Below are 20,065 nucleotides of genomic sequence, written 5' to 3' on the forward strand. Positions count from 1 at the left end.
AACTTGTATAACCAACACCTCAAACAACATATATTGAACAGGAAGTTATCCAGTATCTCCTTTAATCATTTGCCACTTCCTGCAAGTAACTATTGTTCTACTTTCTATCACCATAAATTTCCTGTTCTTGAAGTTCATATAAAAGAAATCATAAAGTACATAGTCATGTATGTCTGGCTTCTTTTGCTCAACATAATATTGCCTAAATCAGCATTCAGTCTTTTTTATTGTCAAATAATAAGCATTTCATTGTATTGGAATAGTATCCCATTGCATTAAGTATGTGAGAATACCCAGGGGAATCTTTTCCTCAGAAATGCTTTTGAGGGTATAGGAAAATCTTTTTAAGAGCATGAGATTTTTGAAGGCTTTTTATTTAGCCTTTCTATTTTTGAAAATATTTTGGCCTAGCCATGTCAATTGGCCTAGCTTTATTAATACAGATGCTTGCTCAATTAGGCTGCCTCTAAAATACCTCAAGCCATAGGCAAGTCAGAAATTTAATATATATGGAAATTTTATTCTTAGTATTAGTACTTGACCACTTCAGTTTCTGTTCTTATTCTTCTGTGTAATCCTTTAAAGCCTGTTTGGAATTTATTGAGACTTACTGTATTTCCCCATGTATAAGATGCTCCACATGTATAAGTCGTTCCACATGTATAAGACGCACCTTAATTTGGGGGCCCGAAATAAAAATAAATAAATAAAGTTATTGAACTCAAATTTCATTCATCATAAAATTCATACAGCTCCTCATCACTGTCAAAACTCTGATCCATTAGCTTGTCCTCATCTGTGTCTGATGACAAATCACTGTTCAACTACAAGTGCAAAAACAAGAACGAAAAAGCGGGAAATGCAAGTAAAAAAACCTACAACCACTTTTTAAGACGCACCCAGTTTTTAGACCCCAAATTTGGGGGGGGGGTGCATCTTATACATGAGGAAATGTGGTATTTTTGTGGCCTAGCATATACAGCCTATCATGGTGAGTTTAACATATAGACTTGAAAATGATGTATATTTTACATTTCAGTATTTTGTTCTATACATTGAATTAAGTCAAGATGGTTGATGTTCAAATCCCTATTATTACTGGACACCCCCCCCCCCCATCATCTAACATTGCAAAAGAAGGCTGAAAAGGAACAAATGACAGAGACAAACAAGAAAAGTAGGAGGAAAGTTAACTTAAATCTAACTATATCAACAATCTCATTAATGTACATGGACTTAATTTGTGTAATTCTAGCCAGCACTGACACATCAGTATCAACCAAAGTTCACAGTTTACATTAACATTAACTAATTTTGGCTGAAAAATACTCTATTGTATGGATATATGACAGAGTTCAGACCTACCGTCTTGCCGTTTGATTTCTGTTTCTCCCATCTGTCTGTCCACTGTTCTACCTTTATTGCTTTCTTTTGCAACAGTTGAAGATTCTGTTAGTGTTCTATTTTATCAACCTAATTGGCTTTTTAATTATATTTCTCTGTTTCATAGTTTTAAAGGATTACAATATATACTCAACTCACCAGTCTACCATGAATTAGTATTAAACATCTTTGTATATACTGTGAGAACTTTACCTCCTTCTATCCTGTGAACCAATCAGATTATGATTTCTTGCCCTGGTTGGATAGCTCAGTTCGTTAAGAGTCCTCATACATCCCGATGTGTGTTCGATCCCGTCAGGCCACATACAGGAACAGATTGATGTTTCTCTCTTTCTCCCTTCTTCTCTCTCTAAAATCAATCAATAAAACATTTTAAAAGATTATGATTTCTTCGTGTAACTGCATCACCTGGACTGAGAAGTGCCCACAGGTGAAAAAATAGATAAATGTGAATCTTGTATGGTTCCCTTTAGTCAAAAGCGAATTGCCTCCAGTTTCTACTTGCTTTTGGTGGCTCTAATTTCTTCCAGATTATTTTCATATTATTTTTTTATTTTTATTTTTTTTTTTTGTATTTTTCCGAAGTTGGAAACGGGGAGGCAGTCAGACAGACTCCCACATGCACCCAACCAGGATCCACCCGGCACGCCCACCAGGGGGCGATGCTCTGCCCATCTGGGGCGTTGCTCTGTTGCAACCAGAGCCATTCTAGCACCTGAGGCAGAGGCCATAGAGCCATCCTCAGCGCCCAGGCCAACTTTGCTCCAAAGGAGCCTTGGCTGAGGGAGGGGAAGAGAGAGAGACAAAGAGGAAGGAAAGGGGGAGAGGTGGAGAAGCAGATAGGCACTTCTCCTGTGTGCCCTGGCCGGGAATCAAACCCGGGACTCCTTCACGCCAGGCCGATGTTCTACCACTGAGCCAACCGGCCAGGGCTTATTTTCATATTTTACCGAATGTTTTAAATTGCGATTTGTGGGGCAGTTTGTCCGATAAAATCTATTCCACCATTATCAGAAGTGGAATTCCAATTTTATTATTTTTAATACTGTAATAAGTATTTTTGAATCTTATACTTAACTCAGGAACTCTACAGGAACCTTCATTTACATATGCAACTTTTTTCAGTCTGTTCCCCTATGTCCCTGGCTGGAGGTACCCATCATCCTGAATTGCGTCTCATCATTCCCTTTTTTTCTTTGCATGTACTTACAGTGAGTCTATATCTATTTTACATATGTATTTGTTTTTAATTAATTATTTATTTTTTTAATTTATAGAGACAGAATCAGAGAGAGGGATAGACGGGGACAGACAGACAGGAATGGAGAGAGATGAGAAGCATCAATCATCAGTTTTTCGTTGCAACACCTTAGTTGTTCATTGATTGCTTTCTCATATGTGCCTTGACCGCGGGCCTTCAGCAGACTGAGTAACCTCTTGCTCGAGCCAGTGACCTCGGGTCCTAGCTGGTGAGCTTTGCTCAAACCAGATGAACCCGCACTCAAGCTGGCGACCTCAGGGTCTCGAACCTGGGTCTTCTGCATCCCAGTCCGACACTCTATCCACTGCACCACCGCCTGGTCAGGCTGTTTTTAATTATTTTTAACTTTATAAAAGACTTGCTGGATTTACCAGAGACATTTTTTATTTGCTATTACATTACATAGCTTTGTCCATATTATACATATGTAGCTTTAGTTTTGACAACTGTAAGTAATTCCATTGTGTGAGTACTATCCCAGTATATTCATCTCCTCTCATGTTGATGGACATGTAGGCTGTTTCTACATCTTTGTCCTTGTGAAGAAGCTTGCTATGAATATTTGTGTATTGTTTATGGTTATTATACCTTGGAGTAAATATTGCTAGATTGAAAATGAATGTTTAATGTTAGCTTCTTTTATATTCCCACTACCATTCTTGAAGAGAGTCTGTGAATCTACATCCTAATACTTGACATGTTATTTATTTATTTATTTTGCCAACTGACAAGATATAAAATGGTTTGACATTATCTTAAATTCCTTGATATATTGATTATCTCTTTGTATTCTTATTGGTTACAAGTGTTAATGCTATCACCCCTCCCATTTTTTTATTGATTTGTAGAAATTCTGTATTCGGAATACCACTGAACTTGACCACCTATACTTAACTACTTATAACCGATTAAAGAAATCTTTGACCTTTGAATCTGTCATTCTCCTCAACCACCCTATTTAATTTGCAAGCCCCTCCAAACTTCTGACCCCCTTATCCTGCTCCATTTTTAGTCCTTAGCACCTACCACTGTTTCCATATCATATACATACAATTGTGTTTACTGTCTGTCCTCTCCTTACTGTTACATACAGTGTTACGTGATAATTATACAGATTCAGACAAGCATTTATGAGCTTTTATAACAGTGAAATATCTTAGTTTTATGATATTAAACAAAGGGTTGGTCTCTAAAGGATTGGAATTTTTTTTTTAATTGGTTCTTCACTACTTTGAAAAGCATGGCCTAGATTCTCATACCTTTATGCCACAGCATTTGAAAGGCTCTGAACAGAACGGAGAAGTTAATAACCACCTGTCATACTTGGAAGTGTCCATGCTGTACACAAAATACACTTGCTAATAGACAAATATTTTTCTAATTTAGTGAGGCAGTGAGAGTTTTTGCAGTGTGAGCATTACTTTGTTTTATTGGCATTTCCCATGTTTATAGCTGAACCTGAGTTGTGTCCATTTTTATGTATATCTCCTGGTATTTAGAGCTCTTTGAAGTACAACTTTTACAATGAAAGGGAATGCAAGCCACTTAATTATATGAAAGTAAAGGACTGTGTGCTGTTTGCCTTAATCCTTTATGTTCTCAATTTTCACATTTTAAGTTTTCCAACCAAAGTGTGATTATTAAGTCTGTGCTCCATCTCTCTGGACTGTTGAAATGTGCAAGTAAAATTTTGAGAACTAGCTAGGTTCAGACCTGGCTTGTTAACCCCCTGATCTCTGGGTAACTAAATGCATGCCTTGGGTCTCTTTGTGTTGTAGTATTTCCACATAATATGGCAGTGGTATTTTATACCTTGTTGTAAAAGGTGAGTAAAGTTCTGGGAAATTCTTAGATGAAATCTATAAAAACTATAACATTAAGGTAATATTTCACAATGATTAAATGGCATATTATTAAAATGAATGCGCGTAAAGAACTGATCCAAGAAGCTCTTTATCAGAACTGTAAATGTGTTTGTAAAAATGAAGTGGTGAGACCTGGCTGCTTGGAAACCAAGGGCAAAGGTTTCTGTCAAACAGCAACCCCATTATTCGTTACACCACAGTACTGTATGCAAAGTAGCAAGAGCCTTATTTAGGCCTGTTGAGAGAATTTATATGAGTACTTATTTCAGTCTATTTTTTTAACAAGTAAAAGAGAGAGGAGAGTGTGACAATCTCAGCATGAACCTATCATGCAGATAATATCAGATAAACAAATTCAATATTGTAGTAGAAAGCAGAACTAGGTTAAACATTGGTCTTTGCTGTGTTTACTTGCATGTTTCCTAGTAAAAATCAAACACCTTTGATTTTATTTATAAAATGGAGATGAATTTATCCATTTTATAAGGTTGTTGTCATGATTAAGGATTATGCATAATTTATGTAAATGTATAGGGACCACTGTCAGCACTCAATACATGGTAGCTATTGTTATATTAAAAAATAGCAGATTTATGTGTGTTTAATATCTACACACACGAGAACCACTTTCTTAGACAAGTCTTACGATAGTCCTAAATACAGAAAAAAGGGACAATATTAAGCGAGCAGAGGTTGGGTGGGGCTGCTTCAGGGAGAAAGATCTTGTCTGCCCCGCATTCCTCAAGGTTCTGAGCCAGGTTCCACAGCCATCCCTGACACCCTTCACGGAGACCTAGAGCTAGCTCTACAGAGTGCAGCGTGTAAAACACTCTACTGGATTTTAAACACCTTGAGTACAAGAACTGAATCTTACTTATTTTCTTAACTGACACAGGTATAGAATGTGGTCTTGCAGTACTTTAACAATTGGCCTCAACTTGTTAAATGGTTCAGTTAATTCAGCTCTACTACTTAAGAAATTCTTTATATTTGCCTGTTAGGTGGAGTTATAATTTGAAGTTGAATTATCAGACCTACCAGGAAGCATGTGTCATTTAAAGGATGTGATGTTAACATCATTTTTTTTTTTTCAGATCTACGTTGGAATTTGCCCTTGACAAATAACAAAATGATGAGTGATGCAAGTGACATGTTGGCTGCGGCGTTGGAGCAGATGGATGGTATTATAGCAGGTAATCTACATCCTCTAGAATAGGGGTCCCCAAACTACAGCCCGCGGGCCTCATGCGGCCCCCTGAGGCCATTTATCCAGCCCCCGCCGCACTTCCGGAAGGGGCACCTCTTTCATTGGTGGTCAATGAGAGGAGCATAGTTCCCATTGAAATACTGGTCAGTTTGTTGATTTAAATTTACTTGTTCTTTATTTTAAATATTGTATTTGTTCCCGTTTTGTTTTTTTACTTTAAAATAAGATCTGTGCAGTGTGCATAGGGATTTGTTCATAGTTTTTTTTATAGTCCGGCCCTCCAACGGTCTGAGGGACAGTGAACTGGCCCCCTGTGTAAAAAGTTTGGGGACCCCTGCTCTAGAAGATGGAGTCATGCCATTCATTCAGCTCTCTTAGCTTTTACATTACAACTGTTTTATTACCTTTCCACTTTCTTATTTTCATTTATTGGCTCTCTCCAATGCCTTTAGATTCCCCATGGTTTCATCCTTGATCCTCTTTTTCATTTTCTTCCAGAATTATTCTCTTTTCTAAAAAATTTTCAGTTACAGTTGATGTTCAGTATTATTTAGTATTAGTTTCAGGTGTACAGCATAGTGGTCAGACAGTTCTATAATTTATGATGTGATCTTTTCATAATTCTGATAGCCACCTGGCACCATACACAGGTAATAGAATAGTATTGACTCTATTCCCAATGCTGTACTTTACATCCTCATGACTATTCAGTAACTACTAGTTTGTTCTTAATTGCTTCACCTTTTTTACCCAACCCCCAGCCTCCCTCCCCTCTGCAACCATCAATCAGTGTATTCTCTGTATCTATGAATCTGTTTCTTTTTTGTTTGTTTATCATGTTCTTTAGATCTACCCGCTAGGTCCATCCATGTTGTCACAAATGGTAAGACTTCACTTGTTTTTATGGCAGAGTAATGTTCCATTGTATGTATGTATTACATCTTCTTTATCTAATCATCTGTTGATGGACACTTGGGTTACATCCATATCTTGGCTGTTGTAAATACTAGTGCAATGAACATAGGGATATTAATGTTGAAGTGAATTAGTGTTTAGAATTTCTTCAGATATATTCCGAGAAGTGCAATTGCTAGATCATAAGGTAGTTTTTTAATTTTTTGAGGAACCCATACTTTTTTTTTAGTGGCTGCACCTATTTACAATCCCACCATCAGTGTAGAAGGGTTCCCTTTACTTTACATCCTTGCCGACATTTGTTCTTTGTTGATTTATAGCCATTTTGACAGGTGTGAGGTGATATTTCATTGTGGGGTTTTTTTTTTTTAATTTTTTTTTCTTCTTTCTATTCTGAAGCTGGAAACGGGGAGAGACAGTCAGACAGACTCACGCATGCGCCCGACCAGGATCCACCTGGCACGCCCACCAGGGGCGACGCTCTGCCCACCAGGGGGTGATGCTCTGCCCCTCCGGGGCGTCGCTCTGTTGCGACCAGAGCCACTCTAGCGCCTGGGGCAGAGGCCAAGGAGCCATCCCCAGTGCCCGGGCCATCTTTGCTCCAATGGAGCCTCGGCTGTGGGAGGGGAAGAGAGAGACAGAGGGGAAGGAGAGAGGGAGGGGTGGAGAAGCAGATGGGCGCTTCTCCTGTATGCCCTGGCCGGTAATCGAACCCGGGACTTCTGCATGCCAGGCCGACGCTCTTATCACTGAGCCAACCGGCCAGGGCCTCATTGTGGTTTTAATTTGCATTTCTCTGATTAGTGACATTGAGCATTGTTTTATATGTCTATTGACCATCTGTGTGTCCTTTTTGGAGAAATGTCTATTCAGATCTTCTGCCCATCTTTATTAAAAGATGCGTAGTTTGTTTTTTTAGTGTTAAGGTTTATGAGTTCTTTATAAATTTGGATATTAATCCTTTATTGGATGTTCATTGACAAATATCCTCTTCCATTTGATAGGTTTTCTTTTAGTTTTATTGATCGTTTTCTTTGCTGTCAAGTCCCATTCATTTATTTATTTATTTTGTTTCCCTTACCCAAGGAGATGTATCAGAACAAATATTACTATGAGCAGTGTCAGAGAGATTACTACCTATGTTTTCTTCTAAGAGTTTTACCATTTCTGGTCTTACACTTAAGTTTTTAATCAATTTTTAGTTTATTCAAGTATATGCTGGAAGAAGGTAGTCTAGTTTTATTTATTTATTTATTTATTTAGTCTGTTCTGTCCAATTTTCCCAATACCATTTATTGAATGGACTGTCTTTACTGTATTATGTATTCTTGCCTCCTTGTCATATATTAATTGACCATTTGGTGTGAGTTTATCTCTGGACTGTCTGTTCTATTTCATTGATCTATATGTTTGTTTTTACGCCAGTACCATACAGTTTGATTACTATGGCCTTGTAGTATACTGTGATATTGTTGGTAGAGTGATACTTCTTTGTTCTTTTTTCTTAAGATTGCTGTGGCTATTTGGGATCTTCTGTGGTTCCATATAAATATTACGATTATGTGTTCTAGTTCTGTGAAAACTGTCACTAATATGGTAGGATTGCATCTGTAGATTGCTTTGGTTATTATGGATATTTTTAATGATAATTCTTCCTATTCATGAGCACAGTATATGCATCCATTTATTTGTATCTTCTTAAATTTCTCTCTTCAATGTCTTACAATTTTCCAAGTACAGGTTAAATTGATTCTTAGGTAGTTAAGCAATTGTAAATGGAATACTTTTCTTAATTTCTCTTTCTGATAGTCATTATTGGTGTATAAAAATGCAACTCATTTCTAAATACTAATTTTGTATACTGCTACTTTACTGAATATATCTATCAGTTTTAGTTTGGGTTTTTTTTTTCTTTGTTTTTGTGGAATCTTTGGGGTTCTCTTTGTATAGTATTATGTCATTTGCAAATAATGACAGTTTTATTTTTTTTCCACTCTGGATGCCCTTCCTCCCTTCCTCTTTCCCGCTCTCCTTTCTCCCCCCCCTCCCCCCATCTGATTGCTGTGGCTAGGACTTCTAATACTATGTTGAATAAAAGTGGTGAGAGTGGATATCCTTGTCTTAAGGGATCCTGATCCTGATCTTAAGGGAAATGTGTTTAGCTTTCTCCTGTTGAGTATGATATTAGCTGTAGTCTAGCCATATATGGCCTTTATTATGTTGAGGTATGTCCCCTCTATTTCTACTTTGCTGAGAGAGTTTTTGTACTAACTGATGCTGTATTTTTATACTATGTATTTTCTGCATCTATTGATATGATCATGTAATTTTTATCCTTCATTTTGTTTATGAATCTATTGTATTAATTGATTTGCGGTTATTGAGCCAAATTTGCATCCCAGGAATAAATCCCAGTTGATTATGGTATATGATCTTTTTCATGTATTGCTGAATTTGGTTTGCTATGATTTTATTGAGAATTTTTGAATTTATGTTATCAGGGATGTTGGCTTAAGTTTTTATTTTTGTTGTTGTGTGTGTATGTATGTGTGTGTTATTATGTCTTTATTGGTTTTGGAATCAGGGTAATGGTGCCCTTGTAAAATGAATTTGTGGGAGCCTTTCCTCTTCCAGAATTTTTGATAATAGTTTGAGGATAGGTGTTAATTCTTGTTTGAATATTTGGCAAAATTTACTTGTGAAGCCATCTAGTCCAGGACTTTATTTGTTGGGAGTTTTTTGATTGCTGATTTGATTTCATTGGCAGTAATCAGTCTGTTTGGGTTTTTGTTTCTTTTTGATTTAATCTTAGGAGATTTTGTTCTAGAAATTTATCCGTTTATTCCAGATTGTCCAATTTTTTGACATATAGTTGTTGGATTTTCTATAATCCTTTATGTTTTTATGGTATCAGTTCTTATTTCTCTTTTGTTTTTGATTTTATTTGGGTCCTCTCTTTTTTCTTGATAAGTACTGTTAATGGTTTATCAGTCTTGTTTATCCTTCCAAAGAAATAGCTCTTGGTTTTATTTATCTTTTGTATTGTTTTTTATAGACTCTATTTTGTTTATTTCTACTCTGACTTTTATTATTTCCTTCCTTCTGTTCACTCTAGGCTTTGTTTGTTGTTCTCTTTTGTAGTTTCTTTAGGTGTAAGGTTAGACTGTTTATATGTGATTTTTCTTCTTAAGAAGAAATACAGTAGGCCTGTATTGTTAAGAATTTCTCTCTTAGAACTGATATTGCTGTGTCCTAGAGATTTTGGGTTGTTTTGTATTCAATTTCATTTGTCTCAAGGTTTCTTTTGGTTTATTCCTTGATCTCATTGTTAACCCATTTATTATTTAGTATCATATTATTTAGCTTCCATGTGTTTGTGTGCATTTCAGTAATTTAAATAAAAATTTTTTTGAAGATTTTATTTATTTATTTATTTATTTATTTATTTATTTATTTATTTTGTAGCAGAGACAGAGAGAGTCAGAGAGAAGGACCAATAGGGACAGACAGACAGGAAGGGAGAGAGACGAGAAACATCAATTCTTCATTGCAGTTCCTTAGTTGTTTATTGATTGATTTCTCACATGTGCCTTGACCAGGGGCTACAGCAGACCAAGTGACCCCTTGGTTGGGCTCAAGCTGGTGAGCCCTGCTCAAACCAGATGAGCCCTCGCTCAAGCTGACGACCTTTGGGTCTCGAACCTGGGTCCTCCACATCTCAGTCTGACACTCTACCCACTGCGCCACTGCCTGGTCAGGCTTTTTAAAAAGATTTTATTCACTTTAGAGAGAGAGAGACAAAAGGTGGGGAGGAGCAGGAAGCATCAACTCCCATATGTGCCTTGACTGGGCAGGCCCAGGGTTATGAACCAGCGACCTCAGGGTTCCAGGCCGATGCTTTATCTTCTGTGCTACCACAGGTCAAGCCTTCAGTAATTTTCTTTTCATTGACTTCTAGTTTTATGCCACTGTGGTTAGAGAAGATGCCTTTACTGTTTCAGTCTTACTATATTTATTGAGACTTGTTTTGTAGCCTAACATGTTGTCTATCCTGGAAAATGTTTCATGTGCACTTGAAAAAAATGTATATTCTGCTGCTTTTAAAATATCAATTAAATCTATCTGGTCTAATATGTCATTTAAGCTGCAGTTTGCTTGTTGGATTTCTGTCTGGAAAATCTATCTTTTGTTGTCAATGGGGTGTCAAAGTCCCCTAATACGACAGTATTACAGTTCGTGTCTCTTTATGTCCGTCATTTGCTTTATATATTTAGGTATTCCTATGTTGTATGCATAAATGTTTACAAAGGTTAAATCATCTTGTTGGATAGATCCCTTCATCATTATGAAATGTCTTTCTTTGTATCTTACTACAGCCTTTATTTTAAAGTCTGGTTTGTCTGTGTAAGTACTGCTACCCCAGCTTTTGTTTGTTTGTTTCCATTTGCATGAAATATTTTTTTTCCATTCTCTTATGTCTAGTTTGTGTGTATCTTTTATTCTGAGGTTGGTCTCTTGTAGATAGGGTATATATAGGTCTTCTACTTATCCAGCCAGCTAACCTATGGCTTTTGATTAGAGCATTTAATTCATTTACATTTAAAATGATTATTGATAGCTACATAGTAATTGCCATTTTATTTTTAATTTTTTTTAAAATTTCTTTTTAGAGAGGAGAGGGAGAGACAAAGAGAGAGAGAGGAGAGACAGAGAGAGAGAAGGGGGGGAGGAGCTGGAAGCATCAACTCCCATATGTGCCTTGACCAGGCAAGCCCAGGGTTTCGAACTGGCAACCTCAGCATTTCCAGGTCGACGCTTTATCTACTGCGCCACCACAGGTCAGGCCAATTGCCATTTTATTAGTCATATTTGTTTCCTTTTTTCTTCTTAAAGATATTTTTTGTAATATTTCTTGTAATATTTCTTCTTTTAATATTTCTTGTAAGACTGTTTTGATGGTGATATATTCCTTTAATTTTTTCTTGTCTGGAAATCTCTTTATCTCTTCTCCTTCAATTTTAAATGATAGTTCTGCTTGGTAGAGTAGTCTGGTTGTAGGTCCTTTGTTTCATTACTTTGACTATTTTGTGTCAATCCTTTCTCATCTGACGTATATATATTTCTATTAAAATATCATCTGACCATTCTGTGGAGGCTACCTTGTAGGTAACTATTTTTCTCTTGCTGCTTTTAGTATTTTGTGTTTAACTTCTGCCATTTTAATTATGATGTGTCTTGGTGTGGGCCTCTTTGGGTTCATCTTGTTTGGGATTGCTTTTTGCTTCCTCAACATATAAGTCTATTTTCTTTATTAGGTTAGGGAAGTTTTCAGTAATTCCATTGCTTCTTCCCCTTCCCCTTCCCCTTCCCCTTTCTTTCTTGGAAGGGACCTAGACAGACTCTCACATGGGCCCTGACCGGGATCCACCCAGCAATCAGCCAAGTTATCCTCAGTGCTCAGGGCTGATGGTCTAACCCAGTGGTAGTCAACCTGGTCCCTACTGCCCACTAGTGGGCGTTCCAGCTTTCATGGTGGGTGGAGGTGGAGCAACCAAAGTATAAATAAAAAGATAGATTTAACTATAGTAAGTTGTTTTATAAAAATTTATTTTGCCAAACTTAGCGAAAATCCGACATAAGTACTTGGTAAGTAATTATTATTATATGCTTTAACTTGCTGTAACTCTGCTTTATAAATTTTATAAAGTAAAGTTACTTCCCTACTTTATAAATCACCATTACTGTGGAACTGGTGGGTGGTTAGAAAATTTACTACTAACAGAGATACAAAAGTGGGCGGTAGGTGTAGAAAGGTTGACTACCCCTGATCTAACCAATCGAGAGGGGAAGAGACAGAGAAGGGGAAGAGACAGAGAAGGGGAATATGGAGGAGGAGAGAAGCAGATGGTGCTTCTCTGTGTACCCTGAATAGGAATCAAACCTGGGATGTCCTCATGCCAAGTCAACGCTCTATCCACTGAGCCAACTGGTCAGGGCCAGTAATGTCTGAAAAAGTTTCTCAGTTATTTATTCTCTCCTCCTTTTGTTACCCTTAGGATGTAAATGTTGTTATGCTTGATGGTGTCCCAGGGGTACCTTAAACTATTTTCATTAAAAAAAATTTTTTCTTTTTTGGTTTCCTGTTCCAATTGGGTGTTTTCTGCTACCTTGACTTCCAAATCACTTATTTGATCCTGTGCTTCATCTAATTTGTTGATTTCTTCCAGTGTATAATTCATTTCTGACTAATTTTTAAAAATGGTTTTTATGTCCTTTTTCATACCTGCTATCTCTTTCAATTCTCATTAAGTTTCTTGAACATCCGATAACCAGTTTTAAACTGTATCTGGTAGATGCCTTACCTCCATTTCATTTAGTTCTTTTTCTGGTGATTTCTCATGTTATTTTATTAGTGACATTTTTCTTTCTCTCCTTGTTTTGGCTGCATCTCTGTGTTTGTTTCTATGTATTATGTAGATCTGCTTCATCTCCCAGCCTTGGCACCACGGCCTTATGTAGCAGGTGTCCTGTGCAGCCCAGTCATGTAGTCTCTTTGATCACCTGAGCCAGGTACTCCAGATGTGTCCTCTGTGTGGGTTGTGAGTGTCTTCTTGTTGTAGTCAAGACTTGATTGCTCTTGGGCCTTCAGTGGGTACAGTTGACTCCCAAGTGTGAGGATTGGCCCTGACCACAGTGTACAAGCTGGTGTGCAGGATTGACCTGATGGAGGAAGATTTGCCCCAACAGGGTCTGGTGCCTGCTGAGGCTACTCTTTGGCTGTGCCTCTTGTGCAACAAATCTGGTGATGCTCTATTGTGGTCACAAGCTAGCCATCAGGTGTGTTGGTTCTAAGGCTTCTTGGAAGCATCTCCAGTGTAGGTCAGTGTTAGACATTGCCTGTAACTGGCCCAGGGCTACCTATTAAGAAATATAAAATGATCACAGTTAGTAGCTACCTCTGCTGAATGCACATGGGAGAGGCCACAGGTGGCAGCCACCAGTATCAGGTCTGGGGCAGGTCAACAAAAGGCCCAAGACACCCTGGGACCTGCTGCTGCCTTCTGCAGCCTGCTAGGTACCTTTAAAGCTCAGCTACTGAAAGTACCTTGGGCAATATATAATTTCAGTTTGGTAGGGTCTCAGGGAGTCACCAGGTTGGAGTGAATGGTATTCTCCAGGATAATACAGGTATAGATTTGACACCAGTGCTGAGCATGAGGAGACTCAGCAAAAGTCTCAGGGTATGCTGGGGGTAGCCACCACTTTCCCCAGGCCTGTGGACCCTTGTGATAGGACCAGGTCTAAGGAAATTGTCAGGATAGAGCTGGTAGAATTCACCAGGCTGATTCAGATTCAGATTTGGTCACCTGGAGGGGTGGGAGGGGTTAACACAGGGACAATGGTAGCTGTCCTTTAGCCCTTTCCTTAAAGCCGCACAATTCAGTTTCTTCTTGTATGTCTGTATCACCCCTCAGAGCTTGACCAAAATTCCTGGAAGGTCTTTAAAGAACAACTGAAATGTGAGTGGGCTCAGACTGGCTGCAATTGAAATAGCCTCGGGCCATCTGCAAGTTGGATGGGGGCAGGGCCTTAGGGAGTTTTCAGGGGGTTGCAAGTGGATTTCACCAGGCTAATGCAGATTCAGATTTGGCTGTGTGGGAGGAAGGCTCAACACAGGGTCAGTGGCAGCAGTCCATGCAGCCCTCTTCTTAAAGCCACAGAGCTCAGTTTCTCCCTGTATATCTCTAGTGCCCCTGAGCTGGTGTCTTTTCACTGGAGCCTTAGGTGAGTGCCTATGAGCAAGAACTTGTGTGTGGGTCCTTGAAGAAAAATGCCTAGTTTACTGGCAGCCTTCAGTCTCACCCACATGGATGGATTCCTGCTGATTTTCAGAGCCAGTTGTTACGTGGGCTCCTCTTTCTAGCACTGGTGTTTCATGCTGGGAAGCCTGGTGTGGAGCTGAGATCTCTCTCTCCTTAGAGCGGGACCTCTGTGACTGACATATCTCCGGGGATTCTCAACTGCCATAGGTAGCTGTGGGCCAGCCTGTTTCACATCTTTGCCCCTCCAGTCAGTCCCAGTGTGGCTTCTTTAGATCCCTCGTGATGGGACTTCTGTTCAATTAGTTTTCAGGTGGTTATTCAGGTTGATCTATAATTTGGTTGTAAATTTTATGTGGTCATGGGAGTAGGTGAGTGCATTGTCCACCTACCCACCATGTTGGCTCGAACTCCTCCTGGGTTAGTATTATGTTTAAGGTTTGAGTTAGGTTTAAGAGTTGGGTTAGGTATGAGGTTAGGTTTAGAGTTAAGGTAAGGGTTAGTTTTAATGTTAGTGTTGAGTTCAGTATTAGGTTTAGGGTTAGCATTCAATTTTGGGTTTCGGTTGTGTTAATGTTAGGATGAAGGTTAGGCTTAGGTTTGAAGATAGGGTTCTGTTTGAGATTAGAATTGCAGTTTAGAGTTAGGATTAGGGTAAAATGTTTGTGTCTGTTTTAGTATTATGGTTATGGAGAGGATTTTTGTTTAATTTAGGGGAGACCTCTGCAGCTGAGGTATTCTTTCAGATTCTTAGTCACCACATGTGAGAGGCGAGTCCAGTGTCCACGTATTCTGCCATTTTGACCAGAACCCCTTTCCAGGATTATTCTTTGTTTTTGTTTTCTTTTTATTCTTTTAATTGACTTTAGCAAGAGAGTAAGGGGATGAGAGAGAGACAGACAGACAGACAGAGACAGAGGCAGGAACATCCATCTCTTCCTATACGTGCCCTGACCAGGAATTGAACTGGCAGCCTCTGTGCTTCAGGACAATCAATGCTCTAACCAACTGAATTATCCAGTCAGGGCTCCATGGTTATTCTTAAAGTTTATTTTAAAATGTCAGAAATTCCAATAGTATCTTAGTCTTCTGATTAAGGGTAAAGAATGCACTTCTCAGGTGATTCTGTGGACCATGCTTTGAAGGATACTGCTCTACCCAGTATCCATGAGTGTTCTGGTACGTTCCCTTGAATTCACCATTCACTTTTCCATCAGCGACTCACATCTACTTACTTTCCCAAATCCTTTGCTAAGCTTCGTATCCCTATCTCTAACTGCCAATAAGGTATTCCCCCTGAAATATCCTATAGACCAGGTGTCCCCAAACTACGGCCCCACGGGCCGCATGCGGCCCCCTGGAGCCATTTATCCGGCCCCCTGCCAGACTTCCGGAAGGGGCACCTCTTTCATTGGTGGTCAGTGAGAGGAGCACTGTATGTGGCAGCCCTCCGATGGTCTGAGGGACAGTGAACTGGCCCCCTGTGTAAAAAGTTTGGGGACCCCTGCTGTAGACACATTGGTGTCATTATTTAAAACATGGAGCTAATTATCTTTTCTCAGAAACCTCTCCTGTAGAGTTTGGCTAATTTCCTAGCCCTTCATCCACAGTTTCCTAAACAGATATTAAAGTCATTCTGGATACTTTTATCCATCATGGTCCCAGGATTATAACTGAGTTGTATCAATTCTACCTCATACCAAATGTTACCATTTCCTCTTTTTTTCTCTCTAAAATATGTCCTGTCTGTGCTTCCCTTGTCTCCCTTTAACCTTCTCACTGACGCTCCTAACACTTGCTTTCCTACTGTAGTCCATCTTTCTCTAGACCACCAGAATCCCCTTTCTAAACATGGATCTTACTATATTACTTCCTTGTTAAGAATCTTCAGCAATTCTTTGTTATGGAAGCTGAGTAAAAGCAGTAGACCATCACCTCTCATCATGACTGAGGGGTCTGACTAGTAGGTGAATCCTTTCACTCCCATTATAGTCTCTTAGCAGTTGTGGCTACCCAAGGTCTCCTATCACATTTTGTATTTTGTCTCAAGACAAGTACTTTTATGTATTTAGGAACCCATTACAACGAGGAGAGGGTTGAATGGGTGGTTGCACGAGATTGTCATGTGCATACATGATGGTTAGGGCAGGATGCAGTTGGCCTCTATTGCTGCTGGATTCGAGTTGTCCTGTCCCCAGCTGCTTATCTTTTCTGGTCATAAATTTGACCCTACTCTTTTTTGGTGGTTTGTAGAAATCCAAAGTGTCTTCTTCTTCAGATGGTTCTTTTTTGTTTTGTTTTGCTTTGTTTTTGCAAGAGGGAGACAGGAAGGGAGAGAGATGAGGAGCATCAACTCAGAACTGCGTCACCTTAGTTGTTCACTGATTGCTTCTCATACATGCCTTGACCACCTCGTACCAGCTGAGCCACTAACCCCTTGCTCAGGCCACAACCTTAGTCTTCAAGCCAGCAACCTTTGGGCTCAAGCCAGTGATCATGGGGTCATGTCTATGATCCCACACTCAAGCTGGTGACCCTTTGCTCAAGCTGATGCGCCCACACTTAAACCAGATAAGCCAATCTCAAGCTGGTGACCTCGGGGTTTTGAACGTAGGTCCTCAGCGTCCCAGGTCAATGCTCTATCTACTGTACCACTAACTGGTCAGTCCAGAAGGTGCTCCTCTTAGGCAATGTGGTATATCATGGTTTAACCTCCTTTGTTATACTTGTTATATGACCTGCTTTGTAGATTAGACCATACCATAGAGTCCTGTATTTGATTATTAGAATATCATTTTCAAAGGGTTATTGGCACACTAAAACTTATCTATAGGAAGTTAGCATGAAGGTGAAGCATTTAACAGCCACATTTGGTAATGGGTTGGTTATGTTTAACCTAGAAAGTATGTTGTTGCTCAAGGTGTGATATATGCTTTTAATAGTTGAAGGACTATTACTTGGGTTAGAGACTAGATTTACTATCACAGCTTCAAAAAAATATAACAAGGACCAATTCTAGGCTTTTACCAGAGGTCATAACCTTATACTCGTGGGGAAACTCTAGTTGCAGGAAGGGCTATTTCTGGAACAATAGTTGCAGGATTTACATTTTATATATTCCACTAAATCAGTGTATTTGTTCCCTCGCTCTAACAGGGCTTTAGAGCCAACAGTACAGTTATTTAAGAAATCCAAGACTCCTCAGCACACCTGAGACTAAGTCAGTCTCTAACTCTGTGGCAAAAAATTGGGTTTGTTTTCAAATTAACATTTGAGATAAGAGGAAGAGGAGGAAATATGACTATAAACATTTGGGGATTTTTCTAAATACACATCTCTCCTCTAGCCCCTCTTTTTTTTCATGACAGAGACTTAACAGAATAGAGGGTTATCAGCGACTCATGAATTTTTAATAATATCAGGTGATCTCAACAGTTAAAACTACTAGAATAGGTCATTAGTCATTAGAGCCTGTCTGCTTTTGAGTGCTCCTCTGTTCCTCCCCTTGCCTCCCTTCACATACTGTCCTCGGTGTGTATTTTTCTGAGTGCTCATCTCAATTTTACTGGGTTCTCGAGGGAATTGATAGAGAGGATTGTGTGAAGCATTTAGCACTGTGCCTAGCAGGTCAGTGGTAACCATTATTCTGGTTTGGCAGATTTGGGTCCTCATCATTTGAGCTGGTATTAGGAGCGTCGGTGGAATGGACTAGCAGACTCTCTCCTGGTTGTTAGAATTGATCCTGCCAGGTGGCCAACTGGAGGGACAACTAACATGTTGGTTTGCAGGTCTCATTCAATTGTATGACTTTCATAATTATTGATATTTAAGGTTAAAGTTAGTATTTACCTTATTTTCTGCTCCATAAGATGCACCCCTTCCAAAAAAAAAAAGTGGAGGGGAAAATACCCATGTGTCTTATGGTGTAAAAAACCAGTATTTTATTAAATATTTTAACACACCATTTGGTTCAGGATATTTTTTTTCTTATTTTCCTCCTTAAAACCCTAAGTGTGTCTTACGGTCAGGTGCATCTTATGGAATGAAAAATATGGTATATTTGATAGTGTGTGTACTTAACAGAGTAGAAAATAAAAATCAGATATGAAGAGGTATATACAGCTTTCAGAATGGGCTGTGGGTCAGCTTTGTGGATTTAGGTAGTGGAGTGTTTTCTCTTATAAGTAATAGAAAACAAAATTGGCTTTAAAACTATTTTTAAAATTTTTTGTGTGTCGGGGACAGAGAGGGACAGACAGGAAGGGAGAGATGAGAAGCATCAGTTCTTTGTTGTGGCTCCTTAGTTGTTCATTGATTGCTTTCTCATATGTGCCTTGATTGGGAGAACTCCAGCCGAGCAAGTGACCCCTTGCTCAAGCCAGCAACCTTGGGCTCAAGCCAGCGACCTTGGACTTCAAGCTAGTGACCTTTGGGCTCAAGCCAGTGACCATGGGGTCTCGTCTATGATCCCATGCTCAAGCCAGCACCCCATGCTCAAGTGGGATGAGCCCACGCTCAAGCCGGTGACCAGAGGGTCATGTATATTATCCCACGCTCAAGCTGGCAACTTCGGGGTTTCGAACCTGGGTCCTCTGTGTCCCAGACCGATGCTCGCCCACTGAGCCACTGCCTTGTCAGGCTATAAAACTTTTTTAAAGCTGACTTTAGCAAGACCATTTGATGCTAGGCTGAAAGTAAAATCATGGGTGAAATGTTTATACACACTTGTTCACATGTCTGTGTACAAATGTACACATGTAATTCAGTGAGCTTCATCAGAGATTAAATTCTGGCTATTTACTTAGGAGCTGGCCCTCTTACCTTTGAAATTATGCTATGCAATTTCTACCTCAGTGTGTAACTTATTTATAGGAAAGTTAAAGACTTTATGGTTCCTAGAATTTGTGTTTTTTGTAATGCATGGCTCCACCCAAACTGATATGCTGCCTTTTTTTTCATTATTATTTTTTATTAAGTGAGAGGCAGAGAGGCAGAGAGACAGATTCCCACATATACCCTGACTGGATTCCACCCAGCAAGCCCACTAGGGAGCAGTGCTCTGCCCATCTGGGGCATTGCTCTGTTGCTCAGCAACCAAGCTATTTTAGTGCCTGAAGTGAGGCCATGGAGCCATCCTCAGTGCCCGGGTCAACTTGTTCAACCAAGCCATGCTGCAGGAGGGAAGACAGAGATAGAGAGAGAGAGAGAAAGGGAAGGGGAAGTGGTGGAAAAGCAGGTGGTCACTTCTCTTGTGTGCCCTGACCGGGAATCGAACCTGGGACTTCCACATTCTGGGCCAACTCTCTACCACTGAGCCAGCTGCCCAGAGCTACTACTGTCTTACCCCTTGTGCCTGTGAAGTCAGCACATCTTACATCAAAGCCCACATTACTCTTCTTAAACCACATAGCTGTCAGCCTGCCTGTTAGGTATTTATTTGACCATTGATATTTATCACCCGTTATATGGATTTTATTTTTTGCACCAGATAACTATACCTTGGAGAGATTTACATGATCAGATTATCTTTCCCTGTTTCTTGTGGTGGTTGTTCCTCACTGTGACTGGACTTGCTTGCCACCTTCAGCTATGG

General features: G+C 39.4%; 1 protein-coding gene across 10 annotated transcripts in view; it reads left to right on the forward strand.

Moving 5' to 3' along the window:
• The window catches only part of PPFIBP1 (PPFIA binding protein 1), a 208,770-nt gene that overhangs the window by 126,878 nt on the left and 61,827 nt on the right, over positions 1-20,065 (forward strand). For all 10 annotated transcript variants that reach the window (XM_066368859.1, XM_066368863.1, XM_066368862.1 and 7 more), the window contains one exon: positions 5,625-5,723. In XM_066368859.1, the coding sequence (XP_066224956.1) occupies positions 5,660-5,723 (64 nt within the window). In that variant the 5' untranslated portion in view covers positions 5,625-5,659. The remainder of the gene's footprint in view (positions 1-5,624; positions 5,724-20,065) is intronic.

This window comes from Saccopteryx leptura, chromosome 2 (assembly GCF_036850995.1).
Source record: "Saccopteryx leptura isolate mSacLep1 chromosome 2, mSacLep1_pri_phased_curated, whole genome shotgun sequence".
NCBI lineage: Eukaryota > Metazoa > Chordata > Mammalia > Chiroptera > Emballonuridae > Saccopteryx > Saccopteryx leptura.